Source organism: Rhodamnia argentea, chromosome 1, assembly GCF_020921035.1.
Source record: "Rhodamnia argentea isolate NSW1041297 chromosome 1, ASM2092103v1, whole genome shotgun sequence".
In the NCBI taxonomy this organism is placed as follows: domain Eukaryota; kingdom Viridiplantae; phylum Streptophyta; class Magnoliopsida; order Myrtales; family Myrtaceae; genus Rhodamnia; species Rhodamnia argentea.
In genome coordinates, this window is record NC_063150.1 from 37,137,260 (window position 1) to 37,149,967 (window position 12,708).

At 45.5% G+C, this 12,708-nt stretch overlaps 2 protein-coding genes across 3 annotated transcripts; one reads left to right on the forward strand and one right to left on the reverse strand.

Moving 5' to 3' along the window:
- Nucleotides 1-1,335: 1,335 nt before the first annotated feature.
- On the reverse strand, nucleotides 1,336-4,605 carry LOC115755111 (GRF1-interacting factor 3). Of its 2 annotated transcripts, XM_030694404.2 has the most exons (5): nucleotides 4,503-4,573; nucleotides 4,274-4,466; nucleotides 2,762-2,838; nucleotides 2,342-2,426; nucleotides 1,336-2,260 (listed from the first exon to the last, which is right to left on the reverse strand). In XM_030694404.2, the coding sequence occupies exons 2-5, from the start codon at nucleotides 4,349-4,351 to the stop codon at nucleotides 1,820-1,822; spliced, it is 681 nt and encodes a 226-aa protein (XP_030550264.1). In that variant the 5' UTR covers nucleotides 4,352-4,466; nucleotides 4,503-4,573; the 3' UTR covers nucleotides 1,336-1,819. The 2 variants fall into 2 exon arrangements, with proteins under 2 accessions (XP_030550264.1, XP_048140091.1); XM_048284134.1 differs by having other exon boundaries at nucleotides 4,274-4,605.
- A 3,471-nt stretch (nucleotides 4,606-8,076) lies between these two features.
- On the forward strand, nucleotides 8,077-9,993 carry LOC115755110 (flavonol synthase/flavanone 3-hydroxylase). The gene is made up of 4 exons (XM_030694403.2): nucleotides 8,077-8,146; nucleotides 8,200-8,712; nucleotides 8,799-9,126; nucleotides 9,755-9,993. Exons 2-4 carry the CDS (start codon nucleotides 8,246-8,248, stop codon nucleotides 9,965-9,967), a joined length of 1,008 nt encoding a protein of 335 aa, XP_030550263.1. The 5' UTR covers nucleotides 8,077-8,146; nucleotides 8,200-8,245; the 3' UTR covers nucleotides 9,968-9,993.
- The last annotated feature ends 2,715 nt before the right edge of the window (nucleotides 9,994-12,708 follow it).

Below are 12,708 nucleotides of genomic sequence, written 5' to 3' on the forward strand. Positions count from 1 at the left end.
AAGAGGGGGCAATCCATCGAACGTGCAGAACTAGAAGAAGAGGAGTGAAAAGTTTGGCTTGGGATGTGCAACAAGAGAGATCTGATGCAAAAAGCAGAGCTCATACGATGCCAGTCGGTGAACTTTTCAGCAAGTGTCAAGGCGTTCACGCGGACACGACATGGAATGGCAAGACAATTCTTTTACGCTCACAGTCAAGAGTCGCAAGGCCAGGGACGACGGCGGAGACCAGATGGTAACGACTTCCACGGGGAAGGCGACGGAGGAGTCAGATTCGAGCGGGGTCGCGCTTCAGTGATTAAAATGAAGACCACCGGGCTTAACGAAGCAGCTCCTTTCTTGACATTCTTTGATTAAATACAACCGACCGAACAAAAGAGATCCCAAATTACTTCTCGGACACGGCAACAGCCGAGCAGCGAGCTCTTTGTCGGCTGTGAAAGTTGGCGCCCTCACAGCCCACGTGGCGCCCCCCTCCTTTTCTGAAAGGAGCAGCCAAAACACTCCATGACTTCCGTCGAATGGATTAAATAGGGTGACGAATGATACATCACGACGATTTAACTCTCTGTTTTCGCGAGTGATTTCCAACCTATTTCTATTTCTCGATCGAATTCCCAAACGGAGAAATACATTTAATAACAACTCAAAATTTTGATTCTCAAAATAGAAATTCGTTCGATGGCACCATAAAATTCTTACGGCTGCCGATAGATAGGCGGACAATGACCGACGATAGGAATGTGAGAAAGCGAGACGCAAGAGAGAGAGATCACATGTACATATAAGAAAAATTTTTATTTTAATTTTTATTTTGAAAATGAAAAAGTAAAAAATTTATACTTCTCAAATAAAAAAATAAAATTATTTTACCAAACGAATCTCTATTCTCTAGGACAGAAAAAGAGAATGATTATTATTCACACCCTTAATAAGAATGATTATTATTCGCACCCTTAACGAGCCCAACTCGAGCATCTGATTATCTTATTCATCTCACTTGCTTTTTTTTTCCTTTTTTTTTTTTTTTTGGCTATTGATGTTTAGTCTATCCATAAATGGAAAACAATATATTTTGTTCCGTCGTCCCAATAGTATGCCGTCAAAAGGAAGCCAATGGACAATTTTATCGCAATCTTGATCTCGCTTTCCCTAGATGATTTGGGCAATCAATCGAGCGTAGGGCAATGACAACTTCGCATCGCCTTGCCAAACACAGCCTAAGCCTGCAACACGAAGTTGGCTGTTAAGATGCACCTCAGAAATTGCTTATGGAACTCCCATCTTTCGGGGCTTTGAAGGCATCTCAGACCTCAAATTGTCAAGAAGAGGAGAACCATTACAACAGCCATCGCTAGAGCAATAAAAGCTACTGATACAAGATACAGCTCTATCGGAGGACCCCTCCCACAGTGGGGAAGATGAGCACTAGGCATGTAGATTACAGTAACTGAAATCAACACTGCACAAGAGACTGCTCATCTCTCATCAAGCAGATACTACTCCATTTACCTAAGATCTAACATTGCCATCGACATCACAATCCACTCAGTCCCCAAGAACAGAAGGAAGAGTGACTGAGGCGCGGGCTTCCCATCACTCTCATGACAAAACTTCGCAGCACCCAAATAGCAGAGATATTGCACGACCAATCTCTTGCAACACAAAACCCCTAACTCTATTTGTCAGATCAGAAGTATAAAAAAAGGACAAAAATCTCATGTCTAAAGCACTAATAAAGATCAAATAGCAACACTAGGTTCCGATAAACCTACTATCAACAGCCACTAGTCGCTTATGCAAGCAACCGAAGAGCCCATCACTTTGCCTCCTCAGAACCCTTCATGAGTGATGATTCTCCATCGCCACCCTGATGCCCAGCTGCTGAGTTGCCCTGACCACCAGCACCAGTTGTCCCAGTCTCAGAAGCATCTTGCTTGCTTCCTCCACGGGCGTCACTTGGACCTGCTGATGGATGCGGTCCTCCAGCACTCGCACCTCCCAAAGTAGTCTCCATGTTCATGGGATGAAGGCCATTGCTGGGCCCCACCGGTCTCATGCCCATTTGACCCTGGATGGCCTGCTGATGCTGCTGGTGTAACTGCTGCTGCGGGTCTTGCAACTGATGGGGGCTAGTGAACTGCAATGGCACCTTCGAAGGGAAAAGACCTGGCTGCTGAGCCATAGCAGCAGCAGCAGCAGCCGCCTGAGGATGTTGCATGAAATATCCACCTTGTTGCATCACTGGATGAGGAGCCATCTGTAAATGCCATTCAGTAAGATATAAGCACGGAAAAGATAATCATCAATTGGAAAGCAAAATGACAAGATAAATAACTACCTGGGGAGGCATTGGTGGTGCCTGTGGCTGGGCATCAGCGATTGCGGCTAAATACATCAAATTCTTTTGCAGCTGAGCCTGGTACCTGAATCGTCAAGCTACATTGAGTCCACAGATGATGCCCAAGAATACGAAGGCTAGCATACAGGCACATGCATATACCCATCCAACCAAAGCACACTTACAGAATGAATCCTGATTGGCCAGCCGTACAAACAACTCGATGTACTACCTATCAAACAAGCCGAGACAGAAGAAAAGCCCACACATTCACATGCATATGTTGATCCTGAGCCACCTACCTAACCACATGCATATGTGTGTGCGCACGACCTAGACCTTTTCCCCTCTGTCCTTTTTTTTTTTTGAAACCAACTCCCCCCTTCCATACACGAGAGAGAGAGAGAGAGAGAGACTTACTGGGCACACTCAGCGAGTTTGCCAAGATTTTGATTGTCCAATATAGCTAGAATCAACTTCTTGTTGTCATCAAGATACTACAATTATGCACAAGACAAACATAAGATGATCTAGAAAGTCAGTAGATAGATCATGATATCAACAGTACTAAAAAAATGCTAAACTAGGAACTCAGATTCTGATCAAGTCACCATGTAATACTATCTGTCTAAGTTAAATGAGGTCTACTAGCCATTACCTGGTATAAATATGCACGGATAATAGCTAATTCTCCATCTCATCTTATATTACCTCTGCATCGGACGTAATTAAGTCCCTATACCATCTAATAAACTTGTACCATGACACGAAGAGTTTGCCATATGGTATACCTATTAATTATGTACATTGCAAATATAGTATAGCTATTAGTCATGCTACTAATTCTATTAACTCTCCCTCACACATGCAAAACAGAAAGACAGAAGGGAAGAAAAATGATGAAGAATCATTATACCAAACATAGCTGACACCACATACAGGACATATAAATGCAACGAGCGACGAAACTTCAGCTACTAATCACTGTAGAGTTCTATTTTGAAATCACACATTACAACTTACCACAATACCGATCATAAGTATTAAATATCAGCATTTTGGCGGACAATGTTAACTGAAAAACCCCTGCACAACACTTAGTTGCACAAGCTTTGCCTTCCATTTGCTATGATACAGTTAAATCTTCATGCATACTTCATGTCTCTGATCTATATTTAGAAAACTATGATATGCAAATATCATTGTTCACATACGACATATAGATTGGCAGACATAGGAAGTCAGGACTCGTGCATCCACTTCTCTCTTTAGAAAAACGAAGATCTGTGGTTAGCACTAGACCAATTGCTCAATGTCCCGCCATCAGTTTCCTACAAAGAAAGGAGACAATCTAGTGACTGGTGATCTGGCGATAGATCCTAGAATACTAAGAGGTGCGGTATATAAAGAACCTAGTACAAATCGCATCGAGTGATGAAGCTAGAATTTAGGTTGGCTTGGGATGGGAAGCCAGGGAGGAATGGGAAAAGGTAAAATTTCCGTGATAGTCATTTTTAATTGTCCTTAAGAGTCCCACGAATTGATCCCAGTGTTAACTAGCCTCACATGAAGAGACGGAATCTGGTCATTCTACGCACGTCTGAGCTATTCGTCTTGCATTTAATGCTCTGAGACTTCGAAAACCGAAAACATATGTAAGAATCCAATCCACTAACCTCATAAGGGTTCGTTTGCAAGTTTCGGCCCTAGGGAGTTACTTTGAGGTTTCCCAAAGTGCTGATTGTTCAAGCTTACATCAATTACATCTCGAGCTAAACTAACATGGACATTCAAAGAGGGTTACTGCACGTAAGATTGCGAGCACAAGCGAAGAAGAGAGAGAGAGACAAGCAGGAACAGACGGCAGTCCATTCTTCCCCAGCAACAACAAGGAGGGGGTTCGATTGGGGAAGAGGAGAGCAAGAAGGATACCTTTTGAATCTGCTCGGTGGTGATGTTGGTGGGTGGGAATGAAGGCAAGACGGGGATCATCTGCGGAGGCTGCTGCATCTTCTTCGGTCGCTCCACTCCCAAATGCGCATCAATCGATCAAATCCTGCAAACCCTAGCGACTACCTCAGCTAGTCCGAACTCGAACAAAGACACGGAAATCGATGGGGGAAAGGAGATTGAATTGAGAATAGAGGAGGAGGAGGAGGAGGAGGCGGCTTCTGCTCCTGATTTTCTCCCGACTTTATTGTTTGTTTACTTTGTTTCGAATGTTGTTATTTGGATTTTGGACCGACTCACCATTGACGACACCACCAAAAAAAACTCTTCAAAACCGGAGAAGAGAAAGGGAAGACAAACGAGCCAGACCGTGGAACCCCTATTTTTCCCCCTTTTCACATTGCGAATTTTACGATTATTTATTTATTTATAAAAAAAATTGATTTTTATTTTATCATGAACTCAAAAATAAATGCACCCTGGCTACTTTTGAATTTTGATACAGTTTTGATCAAATCAAACCCAAAGCTTGTTTGATAATGAATGGTCCCCTCTCCCCGTCTCCAGCCTCCTCACCTAAGATTCGGCCTTCGGCCCCTCGTCCAACATTTGGGCTTCGCAGGCCCAGTTAAGATGCTTTCATATTATGTCGTTCCATAAGAGACATGGATTGTATTCCTTAAAAAAAAAATTCCAAATTTTAGGTCCAATCCCAATTTTATCCCAAACTTTTTTTTTATCCAAAAAAAAAAAATACTCTAAACTTTAGGTCTAGTCTGGAAACCCAAGCTTGTATTTGATTTGATCAAAACTGTATCAAAATTCAAAATTAGCAAGGGTGCATTTATTACGAGGAAAATTTTCATGATAAAAGAAAATAAAAATTATTTTAAAAAAATAGGTTAATTTTTCTTTGTTTGGTGATATGTAATCGAAAATATTTTATGGTATTTGGATTTTATTTGGAAAACGACAATCACCTTGCTCGGCCCTTGAACGCGCTCGTGAGTTGGCTCTCCTAGCTCAGCCATGACTCGTCTCCCCACTCAGCCCAATGCCTTCAACCCCCGCCCAGCGAAAACCTACCTTTGGCCAACGCCCCCGCAACCGACATCCCCTCACCTCCTGGTGTTGCTCCGAAACCCTAGTGGCCTCCTAGATTCGATCGAAACCCCTCTTTAACAGCAAGAGCTCCAAGCCCAAGAAGCCTCGCGAGTCCTTCTCGAAGCATGGTGTTGTGAGCTGCATCTCGACTCTCCTCAGAGCTCCAAGTCGGGATTCAACATTGTTGGTCGGATCGATCCCCAGCGGATCTTGTTGCTTGACTGAGCCTCTCCGATTGACTCCGATTCCGTCCATAATGCTGATTCGGCTCCTAAGTTGTCCGCAGATGTGGCCAAGTAGCTGCGATCCGATGATTGCAGCTTCCGCGTCCAATCGGAGAGGTTCTCGATGACGAAGCTGCAAGCAGAGAACTTTCGAGCGGCCTTCGAGAAGCTACAGGCTGCACACGACTGTCGTCGTCCAGATTGAGTTCCAGAGAGGAGAGAGGGAAGCAATTTTAGAAAGTGTCTTAGGAATTCACTTTTCTAATTTTACGCATGAATATTTTTGTTGACCGAAAATCATTTTCAGTTGAATAGTCATTTTCGGCGAACCAAACAAGCGAACGTCCGGAAAATTAATTATGGGGCTAAAGTACGGCGCACAAGTTCATTTTAGTGTCAAAACTTTCAAAACGATAACTTTAATGCCAAGCTTTTTGAAAAACGTTCACTTTGGTGCCAAGTCCGATTTGAAGTATATGTGGTTCGTCGAAAAGCCTACGTGGATTTTTTACATAAAAAACTTAGGACGACGTGGCTCGCCAAAAGCCAACTCAGCAATTTGAAGATAAAACGATGTCATTCAAGCTCAATTCGCCCAAACATAAACCATAAATCCTCAATTGAACCCCAAATTAAAAACCCTAACCGGTTGAACTGTAATTGACTCTCTTTGGCCCCAAAAATTAACAACCCTAGTTCAAAATTTTCCCATGACAATCCTAATTTTGTCCTATGAATCCTAAGTTTGCTATCGGAGCCCTAATTCCCTCGGATGTTGAGACCGAAGAGATATATCCCTCCTCGGGAAGCATCGATGATGGCCGACCAGCGACAAACGACGGTGAGCAAGCGACGGCGGCGACTAACCATAATCGATCGAGCGGCTGAGGAGAGCAAATCGAGTGACAAAGTCTTCACACGAGAGAGGACCCACCGATGAACGAAGAGAGAGGACCCGACGACGTCGTTTATGTTTTGTGAATGTATATAAAACAAACGACGTCGTTTTTTCCTGTCTTCCCATGTACAAACCACGTCGGATGTCCACCGTGGCAGCCGCTCTATAAAATTTTGCCACATAAGATAAGATTTCATTTGGCCGGATCGGCACTTAAATGATCGATTTTCTCCGAGCTTGGTACTAAAGTGATTGTTTTGAAAATTTTGACACTAAAGTGAGCGCCGTACATAAACTTTGACACTTTACAATGTACTTTAGCCTAATTTTGGAGAAACACCATCACCCACATAAATACGCCTTAAAATTGTCAACGTGGACTTTAACCAGAAGTTGCAGATCTATAATAATGTGGTCGCGAGCTTTAATGAGGATAGGTTAGGTCGTAAGATATTAACACAATCGATGGGGCCATCTCAGGACTCTCCATTTTTCTTTTTATCGTGTGTGTGTGGTTTTCAGCCGAACTGCGTTTAGCTCCTTTTTAAGGCAAAGGTGGATGGGCATCGTACACGTAGTCAATGCAATGCGTCATGCATGTCCATCATTTTATGCCAGTGCCGTGGCGGGAGCGTTTGCCACATGAACTCCCATGAGATTGTGCCCCAGAAATAATCGGTTAGTGAAAAGATGTTCTTTAAATCATGCATTTTACACAAAAACCAACTTAGCCTTAACCTCTATTTATTTTGGTATAATTAATGAATTTGAAGATTTGGCCTATCTAATTAACTCGACAAACGTTACATTTTTAATTGATGGTCTCTTTCTTTAGCATAGGCACACAAAAGTATATTAAAGATGAAAAACCGACATACACATACCCACACACATGAGAAAAAAGGCTCTACAAAGGAAAAAAGAGATTGGCATATGAAGCGATGTGACGAGCTCGTCGACTTGTGGCGTACGGCATCGCGATCCGTTCGGACGTGGCGAACCGGATTCTAGAGAAGGCGAGGGTCGCATTCCATGTCCGAAGGATGGAAAAACACAAGCTCGGGTTCAATGTGAAATAAGACTATCATGGCGAACTGTTCCTTTTCTTCTTTCTTTCTTCTGATTCTTGTAATTTTCAGAGGAAGGGCATGGAGATTGTGGGTGGCACTGTCGTGTTGTGTCTGGGGTTGCAAAAGAGGAAGCGGAATGGGGAACCACGTCACTTTGGAGGGGGCATGAAGATTGTGTGTGAGGTCGGGGCAGGCAAAGATTCATGTCATAGCTTGTTTGCGGGGGGCGAGTCGAGGGAGGGAGGTTGGTAGCGCTAAGCAGCGATGGAGACGAGTCCACGTCACGCTCTTGCCCACTCCTCTCCTCATACCTGTCCTCCACTTCATCAAATTTCAATTTCTAAGTCGTAACAACCAAGTCCGTAACACCCCCTCCCTTTTCCTTCCTTCCTTTCCTTCCCTCCGCCACTATAAAACTCACATGTTAATGAAACTCCTCTTTCCCTTCTCAAAGTGGGTAACGTACCCCCTCCGCATTTCCGCCCTCATCCACCAGGTTTTAACTCTTATCACTTCTCCCCCGTGAATCCCTCCCCGCCCTTCTTCCCAACTTCCATATATATACAATATATAATATATATAGAGAGAGAGATAGAGAGGTGGAGAAGCCAGCCAGCCCCCTGTCTTCGTGTTCGTGTTTTTGTCTTTTGACGGTTTCATGGAGGTCGAGAGAGTGCAGGCCGTGGCGTCCTCCTTGATGACCGCGGAGACCATCCCCGCAGATTTCATCCGGCCCGAGCAGGAGCGCCCCGCCATCACCACCTACCTGGGCCCCGCCCCGGACATCCCTACCATCGACCTCAGCCTTCCCGACCGCGACTCCGTGGCGAGGGCCATCGCCCACGCCAGCAAGGAGTGGGGGATCTTCCAGGTGGTTAACCACGGCATCCCCGCGGAGCTCATCTCCCGCCTGCAGGCGGCCGGGAAGCACTTTTTCGACCTCCCCCCCGAGGAGAAGGAGGCCTACGCCAAGCCCCCCGAGTCCCAGTCCGTCGAGGGCTACGGCACCCGCGTCTCCAAGGACGTCAACTGCAAGCGGACGTGGAACGACCACCTCTTCCACAAGGTCTGGCCTCCTTCCTCCATCAACTACCGCTTCTGGCCCACGAACCCCCAAGACTACAGGTGCGTTCCCTGTCGCAACAGGAGGTGCATATTGCATTTGCATGGCATGGCGTGAGGATTAATTAAGCTTTCTTGCATGCACGCAGGGAGGTGAACGAGGAGTATACCGAGTACATTAGGGAGGTGGTGGACGGGCTGTTCCGCTGCCTCTCCGTGGGGCTCGGTCTGGAGGAGAAGGCCATGATGGAGGCGGTCGGCGGGGAAGAGCTTCAGTACAACCTCAAGATCAACTACTACCCTCCCTGCCCCCGCCCGGACCTCGCCCTTGGGGTGGCCGCCCACACCGACCTGTCAACGCTCACCATCCTTGTGCCCAACGACGTCCCGGGCCTCCAGGTCCTCAAGGACGGCCACTGGATTGACGCCAAGCACATCCCCAACGCCCTCATCGTCCACATCGGCGACCAGATTGAGGTCTCTCTCCCTTCCTCCCTTCTCCCCCTCAACCCCCAACCCCCACCACCCCCTGGTAATGCCGTTAATAACCAGATCAAATTAGGGAAACCGTTCGACAGCGACGGTGCGGTGATTGTGACTACAAACTCAACTAACTCGTCTATGATGCCAAGCCAATGTCGGTGTAGGTGCGCCTGGCGTTTTTTGTACCGTGAACTTTGGGGATTGGAACAGTCGCATCCCTGTTAAAATTTAGGTTACTTTTCCGTAAGCGGGTGTTTAAAGTTGATGCCATGTGGGGGATGCTAATCACGTGCTTCTCCTCTCTCTCTTATGGCCCACAGCTCACTAAAAGCCTCTTTACCTTGCCCGGGCACGTGACCTCACTTCAAAGGTTCAACATCGGAAGTTCATTTTGCACCTCGTACTTCCACTAGGTGTAGTGTAGTAGGCCCCATGCGACGCCCTGAGTGTCCCACTTACGCGAAACGATCTTTAATCTGAAAGCTTTCATGATAAATTCACAAAGACGATTCTAAATTACAAAGTCTTACACTCCTACTTTTAACATCGGGTTCAAGCCTCCTAGCGATCCATAACACTGGGTTTTTCTTTCTGATTTGGCTCCTTTGTTTGGCTGTTGTAGATCCTGAGCAACGGACTGTATAAGGCGGTGCTGCACAGGAGCACAGTGAACAAGGAGAAGGCGAGAATGTCGTGGCCGGTGTTCTTGGAGCCGCCGGAAGAGTGGGTGGTCGGGCCTCTTCCTCAGCTGCTCAGCCCCGAGAGTCCCCCGAAATACAAGGCCAAGAAGTTCAAGGATTACATGTACTGCAAACTCAACAAGCTTCCCCAGTAAAACTCCCTCCCTACTCTTTTACAAGGCAAAACTACTTTGGTTTTTGCTCCGGAACGCCGCGGTACCGGTCCCCAATTTCTGCGCTTAGAATTTATTTCCAACCGATATTCTGAGTGGTGTTTTGACATTCAACCGATAATAATTGTTCCCGCTGTCTTCTGTCGTGTCACTTTTTGGAACGTCTCAGTCACAGTTAACCAAAGTACTTTTTACAATTTGCTACGCGGCAAGAAAGTATTGTTTGCTTCTAGAGCGCCACGTCATCTCTGAAACACCCATGATCGACACGTGCTTAGCGGGGCCCACATTTCAGTTTTTCTCTCACATTTTCCTTTCCGCAAGCACGCTCACAACACCCCCTCTCTCCAAGTTTCTGCAAAAAAGACAACCACAACGTAGGACGGCATTTCTGGGTGGTGAAATCATCGGCGCCGCCGTCGACCGTAGAGGGGGGCAACCACCGCCTACGACGGGCCACCCAAGACACTCTCCGGGGACAAAGCCTCCTTCACACTAATCAGTCCCCTCGCCTTCACCTTCACATCTTCAACCAACAGTCGGCCGCAAGGGAGCCGTGGGATGAGCCGCCGAGATCGCGGGCGACGAGGCGGCGGCGGGGGGTCAAGATCTGGTTGAGAGCGACCTTCGCGTTCGAGATCGCCGCTCATCGAGGCCGGCGACGAGGGAGCCGCGGGCTGAGCGGCCGAGATCGCGGGCGGCGAGGCCGAGGCGATGGTCACGGTTGAAGCGGCCTCGCGCCCGTTTGTAGCCCACGGCCCACTTTCTCTCTCCAAGTTTTTGCAAAATCTCTCCTCGCCGCCCCTGACCTCTCTCTTCCAATCTCTGTTCAAGTACTCGGCCTTGCCTCCCGCAATCTTAGCGGCTCAGCCCGCGGCTCCTATCACTTGAAGAGGGAGAGAGTGGGCCGTCGACATCGTTGGAAATGCTTCTGGTTTTGCTTATGCTTCGCATTCATTTTACTCGTCATCTTCGTCATCTTCTTCTTTTTGCAGAAACTTGAAAAGAGAGAGAGGGCTGTGGGGGTGCGTCGTTTTGCAACAACTTGGAGAGAGAGAAAGAGAGTGTGGGCTGTGGGGGGTTTACGTAAGGAAAATGTGAGTGATCTTAAATGGGGCTTTTTTTCAAATTGCATACAAAAAAAAAATTATTTACCATTTTAGGGGAGAGAAAACATAATTGCCGTTTTGGGATCTGCTCGGCAGTCATAACGCCGAGCGGGCCCCCCGGCCACCGGCCACCGGCCCCGCCACCCCCCCTCCCCCTTCCCCTGCCACCCCCACCCCCTTCCCCTGTCGCCCCTCCCCACCCCCGGCCCCGATCCCGGCCGAGCGATTTCGTCATCGTAGGAAATTATCTTCTAAAAAAATTATAAAAGCTCGGAAAAATTAGTAAATGGCAACAATCAACTAGCCATAGACAATTCGGTGTATTTTCGCCGACGACTTTTGAAAATGACGATTTTGCCCTTATGGCAAATTGTCTTCTAAAAAAATTGTAAAAAATGTCAAAAATGGCCATAATGAACATGTCATGCACGATTCAGGGTATTTTGACCAACGGCTTTTAGAAAATAACAGGTTTACCATTCTGGAAAATTGTCTGCAAAAAAATTGTAAAAAATCTCAAAAATTAATAAATGGCTACAATCAATCGGCCATAGATGATGCGGGGTATTTTGGCCGATGACTTTTAGAAAATGATGATTTTGCCCCTGTGGCAAATTGTCTTCCAAAAAAATTGTAAAAAATCTTAAAAATTAGTAAATGACCACAATCAACTGGCCATAGACGATTTATGGTATTTTGGCCGACGACTTTTGAAAATGACGATTTTGCCCTTTTGGCAAATTGTCTTTTAAAAGAATTATAAAAAATCTCAAAAATTAGTAAATGACCATAATCAACTGGCATGGACGATTGAGGGTATTTTGGCCGACGATTTTTGAAAATGACGATTTTGCCCTTCCGGCAAATTGTCTTTTAAAAAAATTATAAAAAATCTCAAAAATTAGTAAATGACCATAATCAACTGGCCATGGACGATTGGGGGTATTTTGGCTGACGACTTTTAGAAAATGACGGTTTTGCCCTTCCGGCAATTTGTCTTTCAAAAAAATGATAAAAAATCTCAAAAATTAGTAAATGACCATAATCGATCGGCCATGGACAATTCAGGTTATTTTGGCCGACGACTTTTACAAAATGACGGTTTTGCCCTTCTGGCAATTTGTCTTTCAAAAAAATTGTAAAAAATCTCAAAAATTAGTAAATGACCATAATCAATGGCCATGGATGATTGAGGGTATTTTGGTCGACGACTTTTAGAAAATGACGATTTTGCCCTTCCAAAGAAATTGTCTCCCAAAAAAATTGTAAAAAGAAAATTGCCACAATCAACGGCCATGGACGATTCGGGCGTTTTGTTCTGCTCGGCATTTTTTTAAAAAGGAAATCATTATTTTTGTTAAGTTTTTAATAATTATTATTTTATTTATAAATTGTTTCTTTTGAAGCTTATTTTATTAGTGTAATTAATTCGAATATTGATAAAATGAAAGTCTTTGAGATATATGAAAAACATGCTATTTTCATAATAGATAATAATCGGATCGCAATTACATGTACTAACGATGTCGTCTTCCTACATGACCTCCTGTTCCGCAACATGGCTCTCTTCGGTGCTCGGCGGCTCTAGTATTGTACGGACGAGGAGGAGGCCGA